We start from the raw sequence: 24,611 nt of genomic DNA on the forward strand, positions 1-24,611 counted from the left end.
CGCGCGCGCCCGCGCAGCCTTTTGTGTAACCGCCTTCCGCATAATGCCTCGTTACCGCGATCGAACCACAGTGACAAAGGCCTTCAAAGCGAGTCCGAGAGAGCAGCAGACCCCCGTTAGAACGAACTCTACACAACACACTGAACATATCTGATCATTATTTTTTGTTGGGCGCACCACATTTCTCGGGTACGGCACGTCGCTTACACGGCCACACGGGGCACGCACCACTCCTCGCACTGGCGGCGGATCTGTCTGTCTCTCTTCCTGTGGCTGCGGGCTTGTCCCGCTCACTACCTTCCGCAATGTAGTAAAGTACCTGTACTAACGTTGTCTATCTGTACTGTACTGTAACCAACGGCTACGTAATTAAGTATAGCGCATAACACCCCCGCCGCATGATGTAGTTAGTTTTTATTTTTCTATATACTCTCAGCATGCAAACATGTAACACCGCCATTGTAATCTTAAGACACAGCGTACTTTTAAGCTGAAATAGTCGAATGATAGATGGATAATTCCAAAACCAGAAAAGACCTGAGTTGCCTTGGTACTCGCTTCTCCATAATCAGCGTACTTTTGGAATGATGACAGAAGAAAGCTTTGTTGGATTTAAAAAACAGCCAATCGTCGCTATATGTACTAAACTAACCATTCAGACATAAAGCATCAGATGCGTTATTTTCATCCCTGCATGTCTTTCGTAGCGTATACACGGAAAAGTAGATAACCGTATCTCATAACAGTACAGAAAAGATTTTGCCTAACTCTTTTGAGCTCAAGGATTTATCCCGTATTAATATCTGCTGTTATGAGATATCCAATATCTGATTCTGTTTTCCTGTTCGTGTAAATGTTGGGTCGTCGTGTTTGACGTGGTGTGTAGACAGAGTCGGATGTGTAGTGGAACGCCCGAGCTGCGACGGCTTCCGAGTAGGTAGACGGCTAAGACACTCGCGTTGTTAGACGACAAACTGTCGCTTTTATATAACACAGAAATCTTGACTAAGCAGTGCAACAGCTTCAAATAGCCAACTGTTTTGTAAAGTTGGACTAGAATGTTACGAGCGCGCGCGGTGCTGCTGCGTAATCTCACTTGTGCACAGTTAATAATTTTCGGAATTAAACATCAGAAATAAATTTCTAGTAGTAAAGGCCCGAAGCGTCCAGTAGGTTAGTGCTTTGATACAGAACCATTGTACAAATGCCCAACTGTACAAATATGAACTCTGCGTAGGGCCGAAGGCCTGAAGCGTCCAAGAGATCAGTGCTCAAACACAGAACAAAAGTATAAGGGACAGCTGAAGAGAAAGATTCGCCAAGAAAAAATACAGTTCACTGTGACTAGTAAGCTTCGAGGTGCCCACAATTCAAGTTGTTTGATTTGTCACATCATAACAATCAAAGTCAAAACGCCATATAAATGCGCTCCAGTATTAAGATCAATGTGGGTATATAACGAACATATAACATTTTTGTTTGGGATGACTGTCATAGTCATATACGTATTTGTATACGTACTTCGCTTAGACCACAGTCAGAATGGAAGAGCTTCGCTCCTTCTGCTCTACCGATCGGAAGTGCTCAGACGCAAGAGTTAGAAATGACGAAAGCACTTGTAGACTCACCTGATAGACGGTCTTCACCACATTGACCTTACTTATAACCTCACAGCTTTGCAGCCGTTGCTCTGCTTAGTCCAGTCTTCTAATACCAAATTGAATGTCGTATGCTTTTGTCGTGTAATGACCGTGAGTGTTCCCCTCGCGCCAGCTGTTGCCCGCCGTAACGCGTTCCCGTGTGTGCAGGGACAAGACATCCCGATCTACATCTGGTACGAGAGCTACCCGACGCACAGCGGGGAGGGCTACGAGGGCCGAGTGTCGCGCGTGGCGGAGGACTCGCCCTACGGCGCCGCGAGCCTCAACCTTACCAACATTAGGGAGTCGGACCAGGTAAGCTGAAGGTTAATTTTGATTACGTTCTTTGATCGGTGAGAAAGCTGATTCAGTTTTGTTTTAATGACTTGTGACGAAAAGGAGTATCCTATACCCGCCCAGAATTCTATAACGGCCTTTCATGTCATTCAATGTATTTTGAATCTTTATTTTAACAAAACAATATTTCTTTTGTCTTGCCAACTTGATTTGTGAGCTGTATGTGGGTGACTAAAGGATATTTAAACCAATTTTGTAAAAAGTTGCAATGTCATTGATACTCGTATTCATAAAACATAAAAACGCAGTTTGGCTAACGAACGTTGAACCTATCGAGTACGAAGCAGTAGGTGTAGCTATATTTATTTCATATATCAATCAGGAAAGGGCTGCAGTATCCACCTATGCATAAAAAATTCCACGTATGAGGGAAGGTCACTTTTTACGCAGCCAACTTGTAAATATATTTTCTGAAGTTTGTTCAATAGGGTTGCTGCGTAATTTAATATACTAAGGTGAACTTTCGTTAGCCACCCTCTACTTATGGCAAACTTAGCAACATGGCGTCTATCCACGTCCAACCATGTCGCAGGATTTCCAACGAGTTCTCAAAAAACAATGTAGTATTGCGTTCCAATTTCGTTTTAAAACCCCCTGCCACTTAACCACTACATGTTCACTTAGTATCATCAAGAACCATGTAGTGCATATGTGTACGCACCCACCTGAAGTTGTTGTTATACCAGGGCTGGTACGAGTGTAAGGTGGTGTTCCTCAACCGGTCACCGAACCAGCACAAAAATGGCACCTGGTTCCATCTCGACGTGCACGCGCCACCGCGCTTCTCCATCACACCGGAAGACATTATATACGTTAATTTAGGTACTGTCCTTATTTTTTAACTTCTTACCGAACGGCCACGAAAAATACCGAACGAATTCGCTTGGTGTGCACTGAGTGGGCGCTTGAGCGCGCGTACGGCGTGGCGTCCATGTTAAACAAAATGCAAAACTAAGGTACACAAGCGGCCTCAGTACACGCTGCTTAAATTCCTTGGACGCTCGTTTACTTTGGCAAAGTCTACCAAATTTCACGAACACAGCGTCCGTGATACGTGAATTCGATTGGAGTATTTTTTTCGTGGACCTGGCATTTTTAGAGGTATTTGTTGACGTCTGCTTATCCTCGCATAATGTATACTTCCATTCATTCATTCCTGTTTAGACTGACCGCTGGACTGTTTAGCTTAAACATATCTTGTCATGTGAAAATGTAAAATAAATAAACCAAACAATGATTTCTGAAAACTATAGGATTGGAAAAAAAAAAATGTAAAATTGTCCTATAAATCATATTTAGGTATATATTCTATCACTGTCGACTGTTTCATATTATCAAATTTGTATGGTTCTTGAGTTAGTACTGTTATTAATCTAACACTAACCTATTTGTAAAACGTTTTGAAATTATACTTTCTCTTAATCTTTGAAATAGCATATAATAAAATAAATAAAAATGTCCACTTATATTCTTTTATAGATATAGTCACGCCTTAAACCTACCTATTTTTACCGCGTACTTATAAAAGTATCCTGAGTGTTGAGTGAATTTATGTTGATAATCAAAATGTTCGTGGTGCAGGGGACGCGATAATCCTGAACTGCCAGGCGGAGGGCACGCCCACGCCCGAGATCCTATGGTACAAGGACGCGAACCCCGTGGAGCCGTCGGGCACCGTGGGCATCTTCAACGATGGCACCGAGCTGCGCATCAGCAATATCCGCCACGAGGACATAGGGGACTATACGTGCATCGCGAGGAACGGCGAGGGCCAGGTGTCGCACACGGCGAGGGTCATCATCGCCGGCGGGGCGGTCATCACGGTCAGGACTGCTTTACATCTCTACTATTTCAACCCACTTGCTATAGCGACGTTAGGAACTGATGTCTTAGCTACATCAAGACGTACTCAGTAGTTAGATGCCAAAGGAATTTTAAACTTGTCACTCCATTCTACTTTCCTTTTCATCTGGTATTAACTTTAATTCAATTATACTTAAATAAGCAAAAAAGTATTGATACCATTTTGTCTGTAAACCGAAATGTTTGTTGTTACTTTGGGGTCACCATGTGGTAAGGTGTATCAACGACACTTTTACTTTTTAATGTTTAATGCGAATGCATACTGTGATAATGAGTGGTTAAATTATTTGGTTCACCTGCCTTATGCGGTCAATGTGGATTATTTTTAAGCCAGCACACAACTTTCTAAAACATTATGCCTAATTGGGCTGGTCGGGTAAGATGAGTGTGTGCCACTAACCAGTTATAAGGCAGAAGAGGTTTTTCCGTAGGCTGATTTTCCTCTTTTAATGACTGCGATGTTTAAGAGCGCCTCCAAGCAAGCAGAACTTGTATAACAGGGTAAACTAAATCAGCTTACAATTTTTGACAATAAATGTTGAAGAAAACTGTATCTTCCAGATGCCACCAACGAACCAGACGAAGTTAGAAGGCGAGAAAGTGCAGTTCTCCTGCGAGGCCAAAGCCCTGCCCGGGAACGTGACAGTGAAGTGGTTCCGCGAGGGCGCGCCCGTGGCCGAGGTGGCGGCGCTCGAGACACGCGTCACTATTCGGAGGGATGGTGCGCTTGTCATAAACCCTGTGGCGGCTGATGATTCTGGGCAGTACCTCTGCGAGGTGTCCAATGGCATTGGAGATCCGCAGAGCGCATCTGCGTACCTCAACGTCGAATGTAAGAATCTTTTCTCACCAACTACATCATTATGCTTATCAACTTTGTGTCATCATCAACGTGACAGTGGTTCAGCGACAGAGCGCTCGTGGCCGAAGTCATGGCGCTCGACACCCGGGGCACTATTTGGAGCGCGTATATCAATGTCGAATGTAAGTTTATTCTGCCACCAGCTTCACAAGAAGCGCTTGTCATAAACCTTTTGGCGGCCAATAACTGGCCAGGCCGCGTAGCCAACGTTAAAATCGTTATCACTCCGTAGCGTATCGTAGCTATCTCTCTCTATCACTCTTCCATATTAGTGCGACTGTGACAGTTGCGTTTCGTTCGCCGCGGAGCGTGAACGATGTGCACGTTGGCTACGCGGGCAATACCTCTACGAGGTGTGCGAATTCCGATGGCATTGTAAATCCACGACGGAGGCAGCAAGGTTCGCGTGACTTAAACTTGCTACGGTTGGGTCCTGCATAGGGTAAAGATATTGCTACGGTTGTCCACAAATCAATTCCATACATAACAAACGATCCCGGAACCTAACAAAACATTAATATGTGCTTATGGTACGAAACTCGGGTAAGGGAAACATTTCGCGTGTTATCTTATCATATGCTAAACATCCAAATCCTCTATACGAAAACTCATACTGTCGAAAAACAAGATAGCAGACATGTTTTAAGAGGCTGTCAACACCCAATGTCCTTGAAATTGATGTTACTTAAACAGTTTTTTAAGAAAGACTATTTGTTTTAGTCAAGTAAGAAAAATATATGTTCATATTAATTATATTTCAAAGACCGTGGTTGTACTCGATACATGATTGAACGAAATCGGCTCGATAGAAAATAATTGCAAAGATTGGTCTTAAAATCACAATTAAACGGTTTTATGTCTTTATTGTTTTGACTTATGGGTCTGCAATTAAAATCACAATTTCAAAACATTTATATCTAAACCGCTATTGAGTAAAATATTACACTAATAATCCATTTTTTTTTATTTAAATATTTTTCTTATTATTCCCTTGCCCAGGCCCAGTAACATGCGACAGTGCTATCTCATTTACTCCGATACAAATAGACAGTGTGCGCGCTTTAGGTATTGACAGCCTCTTAACTGATTGCTAAGTCCGAGCGTTGACCGGAAAACGATTTACTTTGGTCAAGTAAAATGGGGTATATGGTAACCCTTTGACCGCCAATCATTAAGTTTGTTTTAATCCAAAACATCGCTACACTCAGTACGCAACATCATAACTGTCACAAGCGATGATTATGTACGAAATACAATGCCGCTAAAATTAATTACGCTCGTAGTTAAATCTAAAATAAAGTTTTTGGCAAAAATTTCATTTTTGGTACAAGCTTTTATCGCTGACTGTACTTTTCTTTCCACAAGTAAACAATACTCATCGAGACAATTCTAAAAACCCCAAACACAATTAGGTTACGTTGTTTTATCACAGAGTTCCTATAGCCACCTCCTGTCTCCATCATCAGATCATCTGGATGGTACCATAATATTGCATTATCAACCGACTTACATATGTATATAAATTTTCAGCTTCATCGGAAACTGGGAAGTGGGTCAAATTTAACTTGCAAGATTTGATTACAAACAGACAACGGTCAGGTGAAAGTAAATAAAAGCTTGTAATAAAACGTTATTATCTTTAAAAGTCATTGCATAGGTACTTAAACTAAAACCTACTTCTCGTTTTATTTGCGTTTATACCAAAAATACACGCAGTATTTGACGAAAACTACTCTGCCTCGACACGTAGCCTACTCTCGTGTCGCCCAATGTGTACATTACAATATACTTTGTTTAAAACTAACAATTCAAACTAATATTTCATTTGTCTCATAAAATTTCGAACAAATGAAATTCAACCCAATCGAAAATACAACTAGATTCAATCTTCCCTCGTAATCATCTTGTATGGTGGACGGCACGAGACTAATGTAATTACTTCCATCTTGACACAAGCCGCCTAGCCAGCTCAATGACTTACGTTATTAGGTCAACTAGGATCTAGTATTCTAGATCCAGTTAACTTCCCGTTCGCTTCTGGGAAACTGCCCGGTGAGCTTAGCTAGTTTCTACCGTTTGTGAGTTATCAAACAGCATCATTGATATAACTAGAAAACAAATAAATACAGTTTTTAAATGTTTTCATTAGTGTTATTTTAAGTAGAAACATATAAATTATAAACCGTAACAACACCTAAATATACTCCATAGCATACTATGGTTCATAAGCCGATCGACGGCTTTAATTTAATGTCTTTTATAAGGTCTATTTCCACGATTTTTTTCATAATTTTTGGACCCATGATTTAAAAGCTAGACGCAATTTTTTTTCTTTCGGAGCGATTATTTCCGAAAATATTAACTTAAAAAAAATTGTTGAAGACCCCTATTCGTTTTAAAAGACCTATCAGATCACACTATAGGGTTGAACCGAAAAAAAATGAAATCCCCACTTTACATGTAGGGGAGGTACCCTAAAGTTTTATTTTATTTTATATTTATATTTATTTCATACAAATTAAACAGCATAACAGTAAAAATGCCAAACCAATGCTAACTTACCTACACAGAAAATTAAAAGACACATACAATTCAAAACAATATACAATTAATCACAAATTACAATATTAACATCTAAAAAACTTATTTGTTTTACAAGGGGGCAAAGTTGTTATTTAACCACTCGTGCTAATATTGATAATTGATACCCGAGCAAGCGAAAGATTCTAAAACGGAATCTTGGGCGTTGCGAGAGCTCAAGGCACGAGGGTTAAACAAATTTTGCTCCCGAGTGAAACACACAATTGTGCACTCCAAGCGCACGCACGCTTACACATACACACACACACGCACACACTCCTATCCCAAACATTAAAAATATATATGTAATAAATATATATTTTTAATGACGATGATTTGACGACCGCTCTGGCTTAGTGGGTAGTGACCCTGCCTATGAAGCAGATGGTCCCGGGTTCAAATCCTGGTAAGGGCATTTATTCTCGTGATGAGCATGGATATTTGTTCCTGAGTCATGGGTGTTTTATATGTATTTAAGAATTTATAAATATATTATATATATCCTTGTCTAAGTACCCTCAACACAAGCCTTATTGAGCTTACTGTGGGACTTCGTCAATTTGTGTAATAATGTCCTATAATAATATATATATAAATATGTAAAAAAAAAAATTATTTTGTAATGTAATGTACCTATAAGTAATTACGGTTTTGAAAGAGCGGGATGTCTCAACACAGGCCTTGTACGCCTAAAGAGAGGCCCCAGCAAATATTTACTATGTCTGTAAATAGATAATAAAGATATTTTTCATTTCATTCATCTTCTATGGATAACTCTATCAGTATTTACGACTTTGTGGCTCTATGGAGCTACCTACTTAACCTATTCTATCAAATCTCCCCCATTCCAGACCCAGCAAAGGTGACATTCACGCCAACAGTCCAATACCTGCCCTTCCGTCTGGCCGGCGTGGTCCAGTGCTACATCAAGGCCAACCCCCCTCTCCAATACGTCACCTGGACCAAGGACAAGCGCCTCCTGGAGCCCTACCAGACCAAGGACATAGTGATCATGAACAACGGGTCGCTGCTGTTCACGCGCGTCAATCAGAATCATCAGGGCAGATATACTTGCACACCGTATAATGCGCAAGGCACGCAAGGATCTTCAGGTACTTAAGCCACACAATGTACTATAGACCCCATTTTTGTTGCATGTGCTTTTTCTTCCAGAAATCGAAAGTTTTTGTCATTTTAAGCTTACTAGTAAAACTCCGGCTTTGATATGACGAGTAGATTTTGAGAAAAAAAAAAACAAAGTTTGCCTTTATCCGGGTCCGAAAAAACACAAAATAAAATATTGCAAAAAATTTAAAACACATTTTCTTATCTTTATAACGATTATCAGATATTGCTATCACTCCGGATATATGTGCAAAATTGGGTCCTTCTACCTACTACGGATAACGAAATATTAAATAATTTGTCATTATTCTTTAGATTTTATTTAATCGTCCATAACACAGTATTAGCAGATAAAAAGTGACTTAAACGAAACCTTGGAAATACTTCTATTCATGGTATTAATTTTGTAAGCTAATTCAGCGTTATTTAGAAGTTATTGGTATTTTAATTTATATCCGGTTTATATCCGGGTATTTTTGTGCTAGGGTTGTCACTTCATCATAAAATATATAAATATATATTTTTATTTTTGAAGTATGGTTTTGTATATTATTTTATTATTGAAACTTCTTTTTAATCTTGATTTCAACTCATAAGCTTTTTGTTTAAATTAGCTTAAAATAACAGTTTCGTATTTACAGCGAACAAACTTTCGATGAAATGCTACGTTACACAGTTATGCAGTTACGTTACACAAAATTTTAGTACATGGTGCAAAAATAATAGCTTTCACCACGTTACCGATTGGAATGTTATCGGAACAAGCAGCAGAGTCACGTAACAAGTTTTGGCGACAAGATAGGGAACATCATTCAAGAAAAATCAGCCGTGAATCAGCTATGTTTGATTTGTTCCACAGAGCACTTGTTACATCCGACCCGTTTATATCGGACTTTACCATAAAAGAGAGAAAAAATAAAACAAAAAAGATTCCCCTACCTACGGCAGCAGTCAATCTGCTAAAACCCATTCATGACCATTTTAAAGTCACGGACGATTATTCATCAGCCGAGATAAATGTGGATGAAAATTTGATTCTTCAGAACGAAGCTGAAGTTTGAATAAGGTGAATAATTATTATCACTAAAATTTTAAAAAGACATTTACACCAGAATAAAAATATTATTAACACCCGGATATACGATTGTGACAACCCTGAACAAAAACTAAAATTACTGATAACTTCTAAATAACGCTGAATTAGCTTACAAAATTAATACCATGAATAGAAGTATTTCCAAGGTTTCGTTTAAGTCACTTTTTATCTGCTAATACTGTGTTATGGACGATTAAATAAAATCTAAAGAATAATGACAAATTATTTAATATTTCGTTATCCGTAGTAGGTAGAAGGACCCAATTTTGCACATATATCCGGAGTGATAGCAATATCTGATAATCGTTATAAAGATAAGAAAATGTGTTTTAAATTTTTTGCAATATTTTATTTTGTGTTTTTTCGGACCCGGATAAAGGCAAACTTTGATTTTTTTTTTCTCAAAATCTACTCGTCATATCTAAGCCGGAGTTTTACTAGTAAGCTTAAAATGACAAAAACTTTCGATTTCTGGAAGAAAAAGCACATGCAACAAAAATGGGGTCTATAATACATTGTGAGCCAGTTTCAATAATGTACGAATAAGTTTTATACAGTACATATGGTGCTACTTCACCGCACTAGTGCGAAAATTAGCATATTACGTATGTCGAACATTGAAAGGGCCATATGTACTGTAAAACGTTGTATATATAGCGAAAAATAGGAAATTCGAAACGAGTGGCGATAAATTAAAACACGACCGAAGGGAGTGTTTTAAATCCACACGAGTTGCGAATTACCTACTCGCACATGTATCGTACAACGTTTTACAGTACATATGGCCCTTTAAATGTTCGACACAGTAACGTAATATGCTAATTTTCGCACTAGTGCTATAAAGTAGCACCATATGTACTGTAATGTACTATTACAGTACATATGGTGCTACTTTCCCGCACTAGTGCCGTTGTCGAAAGTTAAATTGCCAAATGTACTGTAAACTCTCTTCAGTCATGTTTTAATTTATCGCCACTCGTTGCGAATTTCCTCCTTTCCGCACTTGTATCGTAAATTACTATTGTCATCAGAGATCTTTGTAGAGCCAAGCTTCTAACTCTACAAGCCCCTTACAAATTCTACACCTTAGTCAAAATATGTGACTTGGCCGTTTCGTTACTACAAGAAGTATTCTATACTTATAGTCTGTATCTTTAGGTATTTAAAAAAAAAGTAAACAAAATCTACCCTCAAATGGCTCCTTAAGCCAGTTGAGGGTAGATGTAAACATTACATGATCAAATAATGTAGGTTAAAATCAGGTCGTTCAGTGACAGATCCAGGCGGTTTTGTATTTGGTTGGTTAACCAATAAAAGTTATAACTACCCTAGAATGTACAAATTGTTTATTCACTTATATTTATATACCTAAAATACAGAGTATAGGTAATAAAAAAAAATAGTGAATACATTTTTTACGCGAAACGGCCAAGCCATGTATTTTGACTAGGGTGTAGAGTTTGTGAAGTTAGGGCTTGTGGAGATAGAAGCTTGGCTCTACAAGAGACCTGATAACTTTTTGTTAGATGATGCGGGCTTTATGGTTTCGTCTTGGCAACATTTTACATGAAATTGTTATTGATGGGATTTTATATTCTATAAGTAATTATGATTTTGTTTTACCAGGACCGATGGAAGTATTAGTGCGGAAACCACCAGCATTCACAGTAGAGCCAGAACCCTTGTACCAAAGAAAGGTACGTTTTTGTTTAAATTTGATCTAGGTACGGCGACGCTCCGGGATTGCTGAGCTATTTCGGGTCCTAGCTAAGTTGGTTTTTCAATACTTGCACTATGAAATATCCAATTTAGCTGGAACCCTAAAGAACATATATTTAAGGACGGGCATAAGGCCACTAAGAATAGTTCAGTGGTGTCACTCACGAATTCGAACCGATCGTGCAGTCTAACGCAACTAGTTGCGACCAATCGCGCGCGTGATGCAAACTCATCAACCAATCGCGTTGTGGCGTTAGACTGCTCGATTGGCTCGAATTCGTGTGCGAACACCGCTGTACTAGGGCATTCTTATTGTCCATAAGGACCGTCCTTAAATATATGTCAATGGGAGTGTGGCTACAATAAATAAGCAAAACAATAAAAACTAATAAGCTTGTTTTATTTGTATTTGTATTTGTAGTCCTAAATCCCTATGATAGCAATATTGTGGATATTTTGCGACCGTCGAATTGTTATGTTCTTGGATCAAACCCTAGTCTAGGTTACTTTTTATAATTTGATTGAAAATTGACACTTAATTGTGCTATTGTCATTATCTTTAGGGTTGATAATTATTATGATTACGGGAAAATGGGGTAGTAACGGCGTTACGGGAAGGGGGGGAGGGTGCAAATACATATTACCATACTTTTTTAGGTATCCAAATACAAACAATGTTGTTAAACAGAGGTAATTGTAACCGTTCATGTAGGTATTACACCGGCAGCGGCATTAATATACGTCAAAACAACGGGCCGGGTGATAAGTATTTGTCAAAAAATTAATTTTTGATACAAGGTTTTTTCGCTGACTGTACTTTTTTCCACAGGCAACTAATACGCATCGAGACAATTTTAAAAACCCCAAACACAATTAGGTTGCGTTGTTTTATCACAGAGTTCCTATGGCTACCTCCTGTCTCCATCATCAGATCAGCTTGTTGGTACCATAATATTGCATTGTCACCCGACTTACATATGTATGCAAATTTTCAGCTTCATCGGAAACCGGGAAGTGGGTCAAATTTAACTTGCAACATTTATCCCATACATACTGACAGAGCAAGTTAAATAAAAGCTTGTAAAAATATGGGACGCGATACGGTGAGTCCCGTATATACGGGACGTGTGGCAGCCCTAATTATCTTCTCAATACAATGTGCCCGAAAGCATTGCGCGAGATTTTAAGTGTGCATTCCTGATGGCAACAGAAGCAAACAATGTTATATGACTTTTTGTGAAATTAGAGAAAAAAAATATTTTGTTGTTTTTTTTTCCTTTTTTTGAACACTCCTGTACATAAAACGCAATTTTTGTTGATAAACACATAACCTAAATTAAATAAAGTTTTATTTTTTAATTTGGGGGTACCCTTCGAATACATTTTTTTAATTTTTCGATGTCAATCAATAGGTATGTCCGGACTAGACCTCAAAGTGGCAATACCGCAGTCAAAAATGTGTTTTGTACCGACTTATGGCGAAAGAATGATTTCGAAAAATATTTAATTATCTCTGAAACTAAGAAACAGAAAATTTTATATGACATTTTAGTTTCTAAATATTACCAGGAATGGTTAGTTAAAATGTCTCGCAATGTTCACGGGCACCATATTTAACATGCCTGACAGAGCAACTGTTTATTACATCAATGTTTGGTGTGCCAGGTGGGCGAGAGTGTGGAGATGCACTGCGAGGCGCAGGAGGCGGAGGGCACGCAGCGGCCGACGGTGGCGTGGCGGCGGCGCGACGGGCTGCCGCTGCAGAAGTCGCGCGTGCGCGCGCTGGGCGGGAACATCACCATCGACACCCTGCGGCGCCAGGACTTCGGCATCTACCAGTGCGTCGCGGCCAACGAGGTGAGCTAGGCTGCTAGATTGAGCTTTAGGACGGCCATCGAGAATCTAGAAATAGAGCATGCTTAGATTAGCGACAATGACGTTAATTTTGTTATTTAAATATTCCCGAATCAAATCCAGATGCGGAAACACGCCAGTATTCCTCTATTTGGTCTAGACGCCTGACGCGTATTCGACGAGGTCTGTTATTACGTAGTATGGAAGGTAGAGGCAAGGAACAGAAACTCCTTAGGCAGAATTGTTGCAAAAGTGTCCAGCTGTCAGCTATAAATAATAGTTCCAAATCTCTCCAGAGTAGCGCTAGAGTAGCTAAGAACCTAGGCGTTATTGACGGAATGGAGTACGCTGTCTATGATTAGATTTTTTTCTCAAGTATTCTGGGTATTGTAGCGCCACCTATTTATGGTTTTATGTCGGACACTATTTGTTCTATGGAGATTGCTTTCCTTGCCTCTATCTTCCGTATTACGTAGGTCACTACATCAGTTTTGCAATAGACAAATATGAAACAATGAGGTGGCCTATCACATATATTTTTTAAAACTATATTTCTATACACAATGTTTACGCGGAAAACATTTACTTTATTTTGAAATTTACTTATTAAATAACAGATTTAAACTTTGAAAACGTCGGGCTAAAGGCAATTTACGCATATTTTATACAACATTTTCATTTCATACAAAGTTAAAATTTTTTAATAAGTACCTAAATTTAAAAAGAAAGTAAATCTTTCCAGCCAATCATTGTCTTTGGAAATATAGTTTTAAAAAGTATATGTGATAAGCCACCTGTTTGTTTCATATTTGAGTCGCTTAACTTCAAAATCGGATAAATCCAACTGTCTGATTTTGCGATTTTGGTATTATTAACAGGTAATAGGGTAGATATTCCCTAAGAGAGTGGAATGGGTTTATTCGAGGTTGAAGTTAAGAGACACATTTGTCTATTGCAAAACTTATCTAGTGACCTATGTATTATTGGATGTTTAACCTTTTCGAAGCCGTGTCAATCAAAAGCTGTCACTCTGACGCCACATCACCGAAGAGTCAAAACTGTAATTGAACTTTATGTATACGCTGTGGTCTGTGATGGATTAACCCGTCTTGAGCGTTGGACCTACGGTGCGGATATATCCGTCGTAGCGTCAAAGAGGTAAAAACATGAGTTTAAACGAGTTGTTTGGTTTGAGGTGGCAACGATCACAGCGGACACGCAGCTAGTGATCGAGGGCACGCAGCCGCACGCGCCGTACAACGTGACGGGCACGGCCACGGAGTTCCAGGTGACGCTGCGCTGGCAGCCCGGCTACGCGGGCGGGCCGGACTACAAGCAGGACTACACCATCTGGCACCGCGAGGCCGGCTTCTCCGAGTGGACCAAGGTGCCCGTCACGCCGTCCGGCGCCACCACGGTCAGTTCCCTATCATCTATCAAAATACTATATACTAGAGTACTGTTGTCTCAAATGACTGACTTTGTATCTGTTTATTATGTACAGCCAGCTGCTGAGAAACGTTTATTGGAATGTAGGCATACAATCAGTCTATGCAGGGGGTCTCCTCTTTCTGTAGCTGACTGTACTAACCTAAGACCTAACCTGCAGTTTCAAAAAATATGTCGACCTTCAACCTTATTTTAAGCAATAATGACTATCCTCTAAAAATAGTCATGTTATTGACGATACAGTGCTAATCATTGGGTTTATATATGTACAAGTAAATTGCACATGCATCATATTCATCATTTGCCCCATCAGCATTTAGTTTATATAAAAGTGTTATAATTAGTCAATAAGTACCTTTTTTATTCATTAAATAATCACGTTCGCTACTATATAAGTGTGCACACCTATCAAGTTATAATAAAGCAAGTTTATCTCAAGAATTCGTCTTTCGTGTTTCACATTACTATCAAGAATCTATCAAGTAAATGTTAGAGTTAGCAAGTACTCTAACAATATACATTCTTGTAATAGATTAAGATCCTATAAATACTAAAATTTGTTGATTTAACAAATATTATTTGATTTGGAAAAGTAATCTGTTCTTATCCGCAGCAATTTCGTAATCCTTACATGAGTAAGTACATGGGTTGCTATAAATAACTTGCTTATTTATTAATTTAGGTAACAATAAACCGCCTACAACCAGGAACGACGTACGAATTCCAAGTGAACAGCAAGAACACGATCGGAGAAGGGATGATGAGCAAGGCGATCACTATTCGGACGCTCGGTACGTACCCTGGTAACACGTAGCGTACGTTGTGCACTTACTGAGCCCGGTTCATAGACTTACAAGTTGTCTTACGAAGTAGTAAGGGAATTATTGGTGAATAATCGAAGATTGGGAGGCCATAGTAGCGCATGATTAAACTAGAGACCTCGAACGGTTCATCTGGTATCAAAATTACGCACTAAATAACATATTGGACAATTTCAACAACACAACGTGGGCTGCAATGGCCTTTCAGCTTAACATCGTAGTTTGCTAAATAAATTAAAGCTTGTACTTCTGTAAACACGGCTCGATGCTGAAACATTGATTTCGATACGCAATTTTAACCCTTTGGTCGCCAAAGACGTCAACTGACGTGCCCAGTTACAGCCCAATATCAACCTTTGTGCATTCCAACAAGGTTCACGATGACGCGCCGCGCATGATTGGCGTGCCGCGTGGCGTTCCCCTAAAAACTTCTCAAGCGTATCGACATCTCTGTTCATAGACGTGGAAGGTGGAAGGAAAGTGGTTAGTGTTGTGTTCCAGACGGGTTAGAGGTGTGTTTGGTTGTAGATGTGGGCGCCAAGCCGAAGCCGGCGCCCACGGCGGCGGGCCCGCCCGACGAGAAGGTGTTCCCCACGGCGCCCGAGGCTACCGGTACTCACACACGCATGCTTTACGGTGTTGTTTACTTAGTTAAGGCCTTAACAACTACGATTTCATTGTTTATGAAAGTTAACGTACCTACTCATATATGGCACTTTTTTTTATTACACAATGACATCAGTTTAATAGGGAATCTAGAAGATTAAGGCCTTGACTGCATTTATCCTTGCACACTACTAACAAACTGTAGTCGGTACTTGGTGTTTTTGGTATACTAGTACTAAATGTAGAAAAAATATACAGGATGTCTCCCATCATGGGGCTTTAAATTCAGGACTCGATTCTTCTCGCTATACGGAGCTACTTTTTTTGGGACCAACTCCGAAATCTGGAAAAAAAATGGCTATTTCATACCTTTTGGCTGATCAGCTTGATGTCGATGTTTTCTATGGAAAAGACAAAAAAAATCGAGATATCGGGGTTGGTAAAAGTAGTTCTATTTAGCCAGTAGAATCTCGATTTGCATTAATTGCCTGCATTTAAAGCCCCGTGGTGGGAGACATACTGTAAGTAAAATACAATAAAATTATAGGTACGCTTCAAACGACGTTCATCAAATTTGAATTTAGTTTTTTTTTGTTTTTATTGCAAAGGGAAACAAACAGCATATCATTACACATACAGTTTAACAAATTAAGTTAATACAACAGCCAGAACAGTTTCCACTTATAGGTAACACAATTATTGCTAGTGTTGCGTTAAGTTATTAATTTGATAATTTCCTATTACCTATTGCCCATACGCAATCAGCCAATCACATAACCATGAGTACGTTTTTTTTGTTTAATTCGAACAACCTAAACCTTATTTTTATACATAAGATGAGGTGCTCACGTTTTTTAACCTTTTCGACGCCGTGTCAAAGACAAAAATTGTCACTCGGACGCCATGTCACCGAAGTGTCAAAACTGAAATTGATCTTTATGCATATGCACGTAGGTCTATGTTGTTCTATGGTCTGTCACGTATTAATCCGTCTTCGGCGTTGGGCGTATGGTGCGGATATAACCGTCATTGGCGTCAAAAAGGTTAAATAGACAAGCTGGAGCGATTTTTTTTTAAACATACTTATTCTGATATCGAGTCATACGATGCTATTAAACCACAGTTCTCTTGACATGGTCTGTCCGTGTAGGTCCAAAATCGGGTCCACCCCGCAACCTGACAGTCACAGAAGTCCACAACGGGTTCCTGATCACGTGGCAGGCGCCGCTGGAGCGCGCGTCGCTAGTCCAGTACTACACCATCAAGTACCGCACCGACGCGCACTGGAAGACGCTCAACCGCGGCCAGATCCGCCCTGAGGAGACCAGCTACCTCGGTAATATTCGCGTTATGTCAACTTGTGACTAAAATTCCCAACGTCTGCCCTGATGGACAGCAGGACGGGAAGTAATTTCGAACTGAAGCGTTGAATTTTGGGAAACAAATTTAACCTTCTATATCGTTTACAATATGCAACCAGAGCTACATAGAGCATGGTTAAGAGCAATTCCTAGCTGAGCAACTTTTCAAATCTCGAATTTTTGAAGCTATGTTTCTGTCGCGCTGCGGTGGGCGGGAGCGGGAGCTATCTAAGTGTGAGTGCGCGCACACAGATGCGAGACGCGAGCGCCCGCTCATTGCGCGCCGTTCCGTTGACATTGCCGGCTCGCCGGCCGCCGGAATTCATCCTGCGCTGCCCGACATAAGTTGTTTTTGATGTTATCACATAATTATTATTTTGACGACCAGTTTGGCCTAGTGGGTAGTGACCCTGCCTACGAAGCTGATGGTCCCGGACTCAAATCCTGGTAAGGGCATATATTCGTGTGATTAGCATGGATATTTGTTCCCGAGTCATGGGTGTTTTCTGTGTATTTAAGTATTTATAAATATTTATATATTATATATATCGTTGTCTAAGTACCCTCAACACAAGCCTTATTGAGCTTACTGTGGTACTTGTCAATTTGAGTAATAATGTCCTATAATATTTATTTATATTGATTATTTATTTATTATATTATACTGTATCTATTAATGAATTCAGATAAAGACTACAAAAAAGAAAGATGCTTCGGTCGTCGTACCTATCCGTGACAATAAGTTGGGTGTGATCATACGATGGGGCTAAACTTGTGCCGTCTTATTGAAGAACGTATCGCAATGACAATCTGGGTAAGGTATGTTGGGATAATGCCGGACAATTTTGGGACCAATTGAGAGAACTCGCGATTTTTTTTTCTAGATCGTGTCAGAATTTTGAAGTACGGAGCAAATCGTTAAATAATAACCGTAGATTCAGCCTGAATTTTGGTAATCTTCAATATATAAAGGTTTTAGTTTTGTACACGTGTAAAGATGAAACATACTTTTTTTAGGGTAACGAGTGTTTTGCCATCAAGGGGTAACATCGGATGGTGAATAAAAGTTGGTTTAAATGGAAAGAGAATAAGTTATCACAAAGAATAGGTCCGGTGTTTAGCCTTCTCCTACGTATATAAATTGCAGCCAACAATACAAATTTAAAAGTTGTCATCGAATGTTCTATTTTTCGTATTTTTGTATCCGATCTTAACCCTGATACAAAAATTTGGTAAAATTGTGGCTCTCAAACTTTGATACTTATATCATAAGGCAATTTGATAAGTAAACAATGTGTTAACAATTGCGATTTTGACGGTAAAATATTGCCGTCAAAATAATAATTATATATATAGTTGATATACAATCTTTTTTTTGGATAAAATGTAAGGATCGTATGCAAAAGGTAAAGTAATTGAATAAAATATATAGGAAAAGAGAGCCCTCTTGAAGCATTTTAAGGAAACTAATTTCGAAGTGCTATCTCTATTTTGTATCCGAAACTAACTATATATGTGTGCGTTAACATCTACATATGCATCCGTATGTGTAGGTACTTTCGTACTACATAATATTATGTCTACTTCGGCGGTATACAAGTTAGTTTTTTTTTATTTCTTGTAACTTTCATAGTTTTTCTGTTTACAAGATATTAAACAAAATACTAAATTGTAAGCCACCCAAGTAGACCTAATGTTATGTAGAAATGTTTTAAAAAGAATGGAATAAAAAAAACATACTTTATAGTAATGCAAGAATATGTTTATTGCTTTCAATTTGGTATACAAGATAGTAATAGACTAGGTGTTGTAAGTACTTCAGCTTCTGATTTTGTTTGGAATTGTTCATTTTTTTTACCTATGTTCATCTTTGTGTACAAAGCTGCATTAGCTTCGTCTTTTGTGACTTGTGTCTCAGTCTGACCTAGAACTCTTTCATGTGCTCATAACTGACTTGCCTAGTTCTCAACTGAGCGTTTCTTCTTTGACCTTAATATCCAACTGGACGTGAATTCAAGATATTCCGGAGGTAAAGTAAGGACAGGTATAGTGTATGTTAGGATAATTCCTGGTAATTTCGTCGTCGTTCGTTAGAGGAATAATAAGTTCATATCAATCATATCTGTTTAAATTTTTTTTGACAGTAAACAACAGTTGCTAGGTAACAACATTATGAATGAAGATAAGTCTTGCTCTTGACATGCGAGGTTTATGCAACCTTCTTAATGTTGTATTCAGCCTTTAAATTTTGTCAATCTTATAGTGATATCTGGTGATGTAGTTTGCATAATCGGCAGCTTCAGCTTTACGCAAAAGTATGTTATCGGATCCCATTAATAGAAGTCACCGCCATCTTTACTAATGTTAACTACATTTCTAAGTGTTGCCCCCCTGATCGTATGTTACTATTACTTAATTCCTTTTTGAAAGTTGAAAAAAAAATTAAATTTTGAAACTTTTAGGTCCTGTATTTTTAATCATTTCCATATAGTATTTAAATATTCATTTTATTGCTAAAAATTGCGTATTTGCTACCTATTTTACTAGATTTTGTTATAAAATTCAACATGTAGAATCATCCCTATACAATACAAATACTCTTTATTACACACCTCAATAAAAGAAAACAGAAACATAAGTACAGGTAAACAACATGCGGTCTAATCGCTAAAACGCAATCTCCAGGCAACCTTTGGGCAGCGGAAATTAAAAAAATGACATTGTCAGTAAGTAGGTGTACATACACATTCATACAAAATAGACTACCTAAATCTTTTCCTTTTGATTTACCGTCGCGTTGGTACTGGATAATAATAACGGTACGAAAGTGTGATCAAGAAAACAATAAATGTGATAATTAATAAGTAGGTAAATTGAAGAAAATTTAAAATTTGACATACACTGCTGTTTTTTAAATGTGTAAAGATCGTATTGTTTCTTTCCGATCTTTACCTGGAAGGGTCAAAATCGGATATTGGTCTACAGCAATCCTAGGTCTGTTTTTGATTGGATTGTTTTATAAATAAACATCTAAAACGAAATTATACATTAACACAATTACAAAAACAAACACAACCCCGATATCCCTGAGTGGCGCTGGGACACTGGCAGTCGAGGCAATGAAATGGCGTCTTACACAATGTTGCCAAGATTAAAAAATAAAGCCAAATTAGGGAGAAATGAATTTGCTACGTTCTTCGCCCACATCCGGTATTATCCCAACATACCTTAATCGTTGAACCGCCGCATTTCAAAATGGCCCTTATTTTGATATCGGCTAGCCGTAATGTAATACGGCGGATTATACAATACGACTGCGATACTTATATATAAATCCCCTCGTCAATGTAATTTCATTAAATTTGCTATCTAGTGGCAAACATCAAAGTAGTTATCTTTTACTTGTGACGCACAAGTGTGAGCAATGTAAAATACTATATTTCTAAAAAAAATTGCCTACTACGTAATAAAAGAAAATGTGATTATTAAATTATAATATGAAAGGTGGTCAAATCGCAAAATGCTGTCGTTTTATTTAAAATAATGAAATAATTAGACCAGTTCCGAAAGTACCGAGAAATCCCGGTTCTTTAAAACAGTACCGGTTCTGCAATCCCTAATAAGGATGTTATGCCCATCACTATCCCTTCTGTGTACGTATATTTAGAAACTGTCTCCGCCTCCAATTCGTGCGATAAGGACAACTGCAGCTCGGACCGAAATTCACTCGCAAAAAACTCAAAAATCGAGGTTTCGCTCTCGACTGTTTCCTCCTCCAAAACGCAACTAATCATTATGAAATTTTGGAAATTGCAAGAGGAAGAAATAATCTATGCCGCTATGTTTTGATTTTTTGGATATTTTTTGTCATATTTGTATACTGTGCCTTTTTTTACAGCCAATTCAATTGAGCCGTTATTGCGATTTTCGAGGCGCTGTATCTTTCTTCAAAATAAAATAATCCAAAAAAGCAAAACATAGCGGCACAGATATTGATGATATTGATCTTATTTGAAAAAATCACTGCTCTAGGTTGAAAATCCAGGGAGGAATCAGTCGAGAGCGTTTGTATGGAAAAATCGCAACTAGGAATTCCTCTTAAACCGTTTTGTACCTATCACGACTAAAAGTTTTGGCATAATTGACGTTATGTTTCCATAGTTAAGGAACCGATTTTCTTTTATAGATACAATCTCCGTAATTTCTGACAGAACGAAACATTGAGTTTATCGCGAATTGATTGAATGATTATATTGAACTCCTTTCTTAAGGCGCTCTTATAGACAGATTTTAGGTTTTTGAGGGGGTGAAGCAGACGAAGTGGTAAAGCAGGCAGGCGGGCTCCCCGCGCGCCGCGCTCGCAGCAAGCCTACGTCCTTATTCTGACGCCATCCGTATTCTGGTTTGTTAGTTCTGGGATCTTTTCCGGAAATTTATATTGATTATGATTTAAACTTAATGAAATTATAATTTGATAATTCTATATAATACTAGAGTATACCGCGGCAAATTGAGAACCTAGTAAAATGATACCAAATCGTTTTGTGTCGAAATAATATTACTTACTAATTCAGACAAAAGTTACAACTGTCTGCTTTAAATCATATATAGATACCTATTCAAAACTTAGTTGACCTTAAAAATGCAATAGAAGTAAATTTCGGGCAAGTAGTGAAAAAAGGAAGAATACTAGCAAAGCTAAGTAATTTGTGGAAGTGAACGTAAAAAGGTAGCATGTTTTTGCTGGTATTGAGATAACTGAAAACATAAGCATAAGGTATGCACAAGCATATGTGTAGCTCCAAAAAGTAGATAAATTATGCTATCTTCTCAAAAAAGGACCAAGACTCTAACTGTAACGACTATTTCTATATTATTTTTAGAATTGACGACAATGAAGACGATTATAAATTTTAAATGCAAAAGTCGAGAAAACTGCTGTAAAAGTTTATAATGGCAAAAATGCACTTATAATACTACTACTACTTCGAAGTTATATAGTAATGAGTATAATTGACTGACTTTAATTAATGTCTAATAAAGAATCAGTCTGTTGTCTGTCTACTCTGTCTGTAATCAAATATTACAAGTATATTTGACCCACTGAGGTTTCAGATGAAGTTGAAAATCTGCATACATATGTAAGTAGGGTGACAATGAAATATTATGGTACCATCGAGCTGATCTGATGCATGAGAGAGGAGGTGGCCATAGGAACTCTGTGTCAAAATATCGCAACCAAATTGCGTTTGAGGTTGTTAGAATTGTCTCAATGAGTATTATTTTCCTTTGGAAAGAAGTACAGTTAAGACCTGTTCCGTTAAGTTAATTAACATACAAAACTTTCCGATGAACAAAATTATTTTATCGTCAACTATGTTATTTATCCCTTCAAGTGGTGGCCCACCACTCACGGGTCGATGCGATAGCCAGAAAGCTGTCGGCCAACAGAGGGTGGTTAGTGAGGTGTTGCCATATTTAGTGGCAAAATTAAAGGCTTTGAAGTATATTTACGCTCTTCTAGCGCCCAAAAGTAGCTAGCAAGTTAGACAAGGAAAACATACATACACACGCTTGTTAACGCTTGGTTGCTAAGGACCGTTCATCCGGGATCGAATTTTGTAAATACACGGTACCCTCGAGGAAACGGAAAGATTTTAACAGTATATTCCGGGTCGTATTTAGAGGCAAAAATGTCATATAAACTTTTTTAATTCGCCTAGTTTCAGAGTTAATACCAATTAAAAAATATATTTTTCGTTGTGTTTTAGTGCATAACGCCTTTTTGATGGCTATGTCGCCAGTCGCCACTTTTGGACCTAGTCTAGACTACCTTCTTGACAGATATCAAAGTCACAAGGTACCATTTGAATAGACTAATTTTTACGTATAAAAAAAATGTACCAATTTATATTAATCCATAAATTTTCCAAGAACATGAACTTAATATGTTTAAAAACATACAAAAAGTAAAAAAAAAAAATGTGGCGAAATGCATAAACATTACAATAATTAAACAACAACAAGGACAACTTCAACAGAAGGACATGATGTCACGATCCTCAGCATTGAGGGACCAAGAAGAAGAAGACAATAATTGAATTGTTCTATTCGAATAGCGTATTTAGTTCTTATTCTAACGATATATGCTTCAACGTATACTTTTATACATAGATAAGCTTAAATAGTTGAATTTGTAATATTCTCTAAATCCGCGCTGAACACCCGACGGGGCCCCGCCACGTGACTACTTTTTACGTTTTGGCTTCTGCCACTTGAAGGGATATACTATAGGCCTTGACTAGTGATTTATTTCAAAATAAACTATTTTAATATATACATATTACACATAAGCACTCTAATGCAAAAATGAAGAAAATATATTTTGCGAAACTTTCGATCGATTTTTCCACTTATATTTTGTATTGGCAGGAAAAATAGTAAAAGCATATCACAAAGATATAACAAGGTCCAAGGTTTTAAAGAAGAAGGTAAAATTGGCTGAGACCTGAAATTGACGGCAGAGTGTCATCGAAATTTATACTTGAAAAAAGAAATATAATGTCACCAGTTTTCATTTCATACAAAACAGAAATAGCATGGTATAAAAGTATTATACCAAACTTTTACAAAGGACTTTATGTTTAACATTATCAAAAATGGAATTTAGTGACATTCTTGAATTTACAGAATAATTAACCAGTGAAATAAAAATATTGGCGAGAGGTACAAATATATACGAACTTCCGAACCGAGTACTTGCAACATTTTGAATGGAATTTGAAGGGTAAATATCACTCCTGCTCACCTTACAAAATAAAATAGTTGATAAATGTTGTAAATAAAGTGTTAAGTGTACCATATGAAAGTTAATAAACCAGAAATACCAAACAAATTCAACACTTATAACATAAACTATTACAGCCATTTGAGCACTTCCACAAAAACGTGAAATGGTACCTTTCACTAAGCACTATTTAAATCCCACATATTTAAATCCAGTATATCTCCTGCATCCTGTATGTGTTAAAAATGAAGCTGTTCCAATATAATGACTTATATAAATTAAACAAGCGGATTAATTTTATTTGTTTACGTTTAAAAATAGGTATTCAATTTGATTATTACTGTAATAGCCATTTAAAATATTATTTTACCTAAATTGATAATTAAAAGTAGGTACCCCTCACGAAATAAGTACTACTGAATTTTATACTTAGCAGTGTTTTTTAAAATGTACATGTATTTTACCTTCCTCGTATTAAAAATGAAAAGTAG

General features: G+C 37.9%; 1 protein-coding gene across 2 annotated transcripts in view; it reads left to right on the plus strand.

Moving 5' to 3' along the window:
- LOC133533658 (protein turtle) overlaps positions 1-24,611 on the plus strand; it is a 51,500-nt gene that overhangs the window by 22,258 nt on the left and 4,631 nt on the right. For both annotated transcript variants that reach the window (XM_061872685.1, XM_061872686.1), the window contains exons 4-14: positions 1,809-1,955; positions 2,684-2,819; positions 3,579-3,820; positions 4,422-4,692; positions 8,154-8,414; positions 11,150-11,220; positions 12,908-13,099; positions 14,292-14,513; positions 15,228-15,336; positions 15,895-15,978; positions 17,123-17,308. In XM_061872685.1, the coding sequence (XP_061728669.1) occupies positions 1,809-1,955; positions 2,684-2,819; positions 3,579-3,820; positions 4,422-4,692; positions 8,154-8,414; positions 11,150-11,220; positions 12,908-13,099; positions 14,292-14,513; positions 15,228-15,336; positions 15,895-15,978; positions 17,123-17,308 (1,921 nt within the window). The remainder of the gene's footprint in view (positions 1-1,808; positions 1,956-2,683; positions 2,820-3,578; positions 3,821-4,421; positions 4,693-8,153; positions 8,415-11,149; positions 11,221-12,907; positions 13,100-14,291; positions 14,514-15,227; positions 15,337-15,894; positions 15,979-17,122; positions 17,309-24,611) is intronic.

This window comes from Cydia pomonella, unplaced genomic scaffold (assembly GCF_033807575.1).
Source record: "Cydia pomonella isolate Wapato2018A unplaced genomic scaffold, ilCydPomo1 PGA_scaffold_191, whole genome shotgun sequence".
Classification (NCBI taxonomy): Eukaryota; Metazoa; Arthropoda; class Insecta; order Lepidoptera; family Tortricidae; genus Cydia; species Cydia pomonella.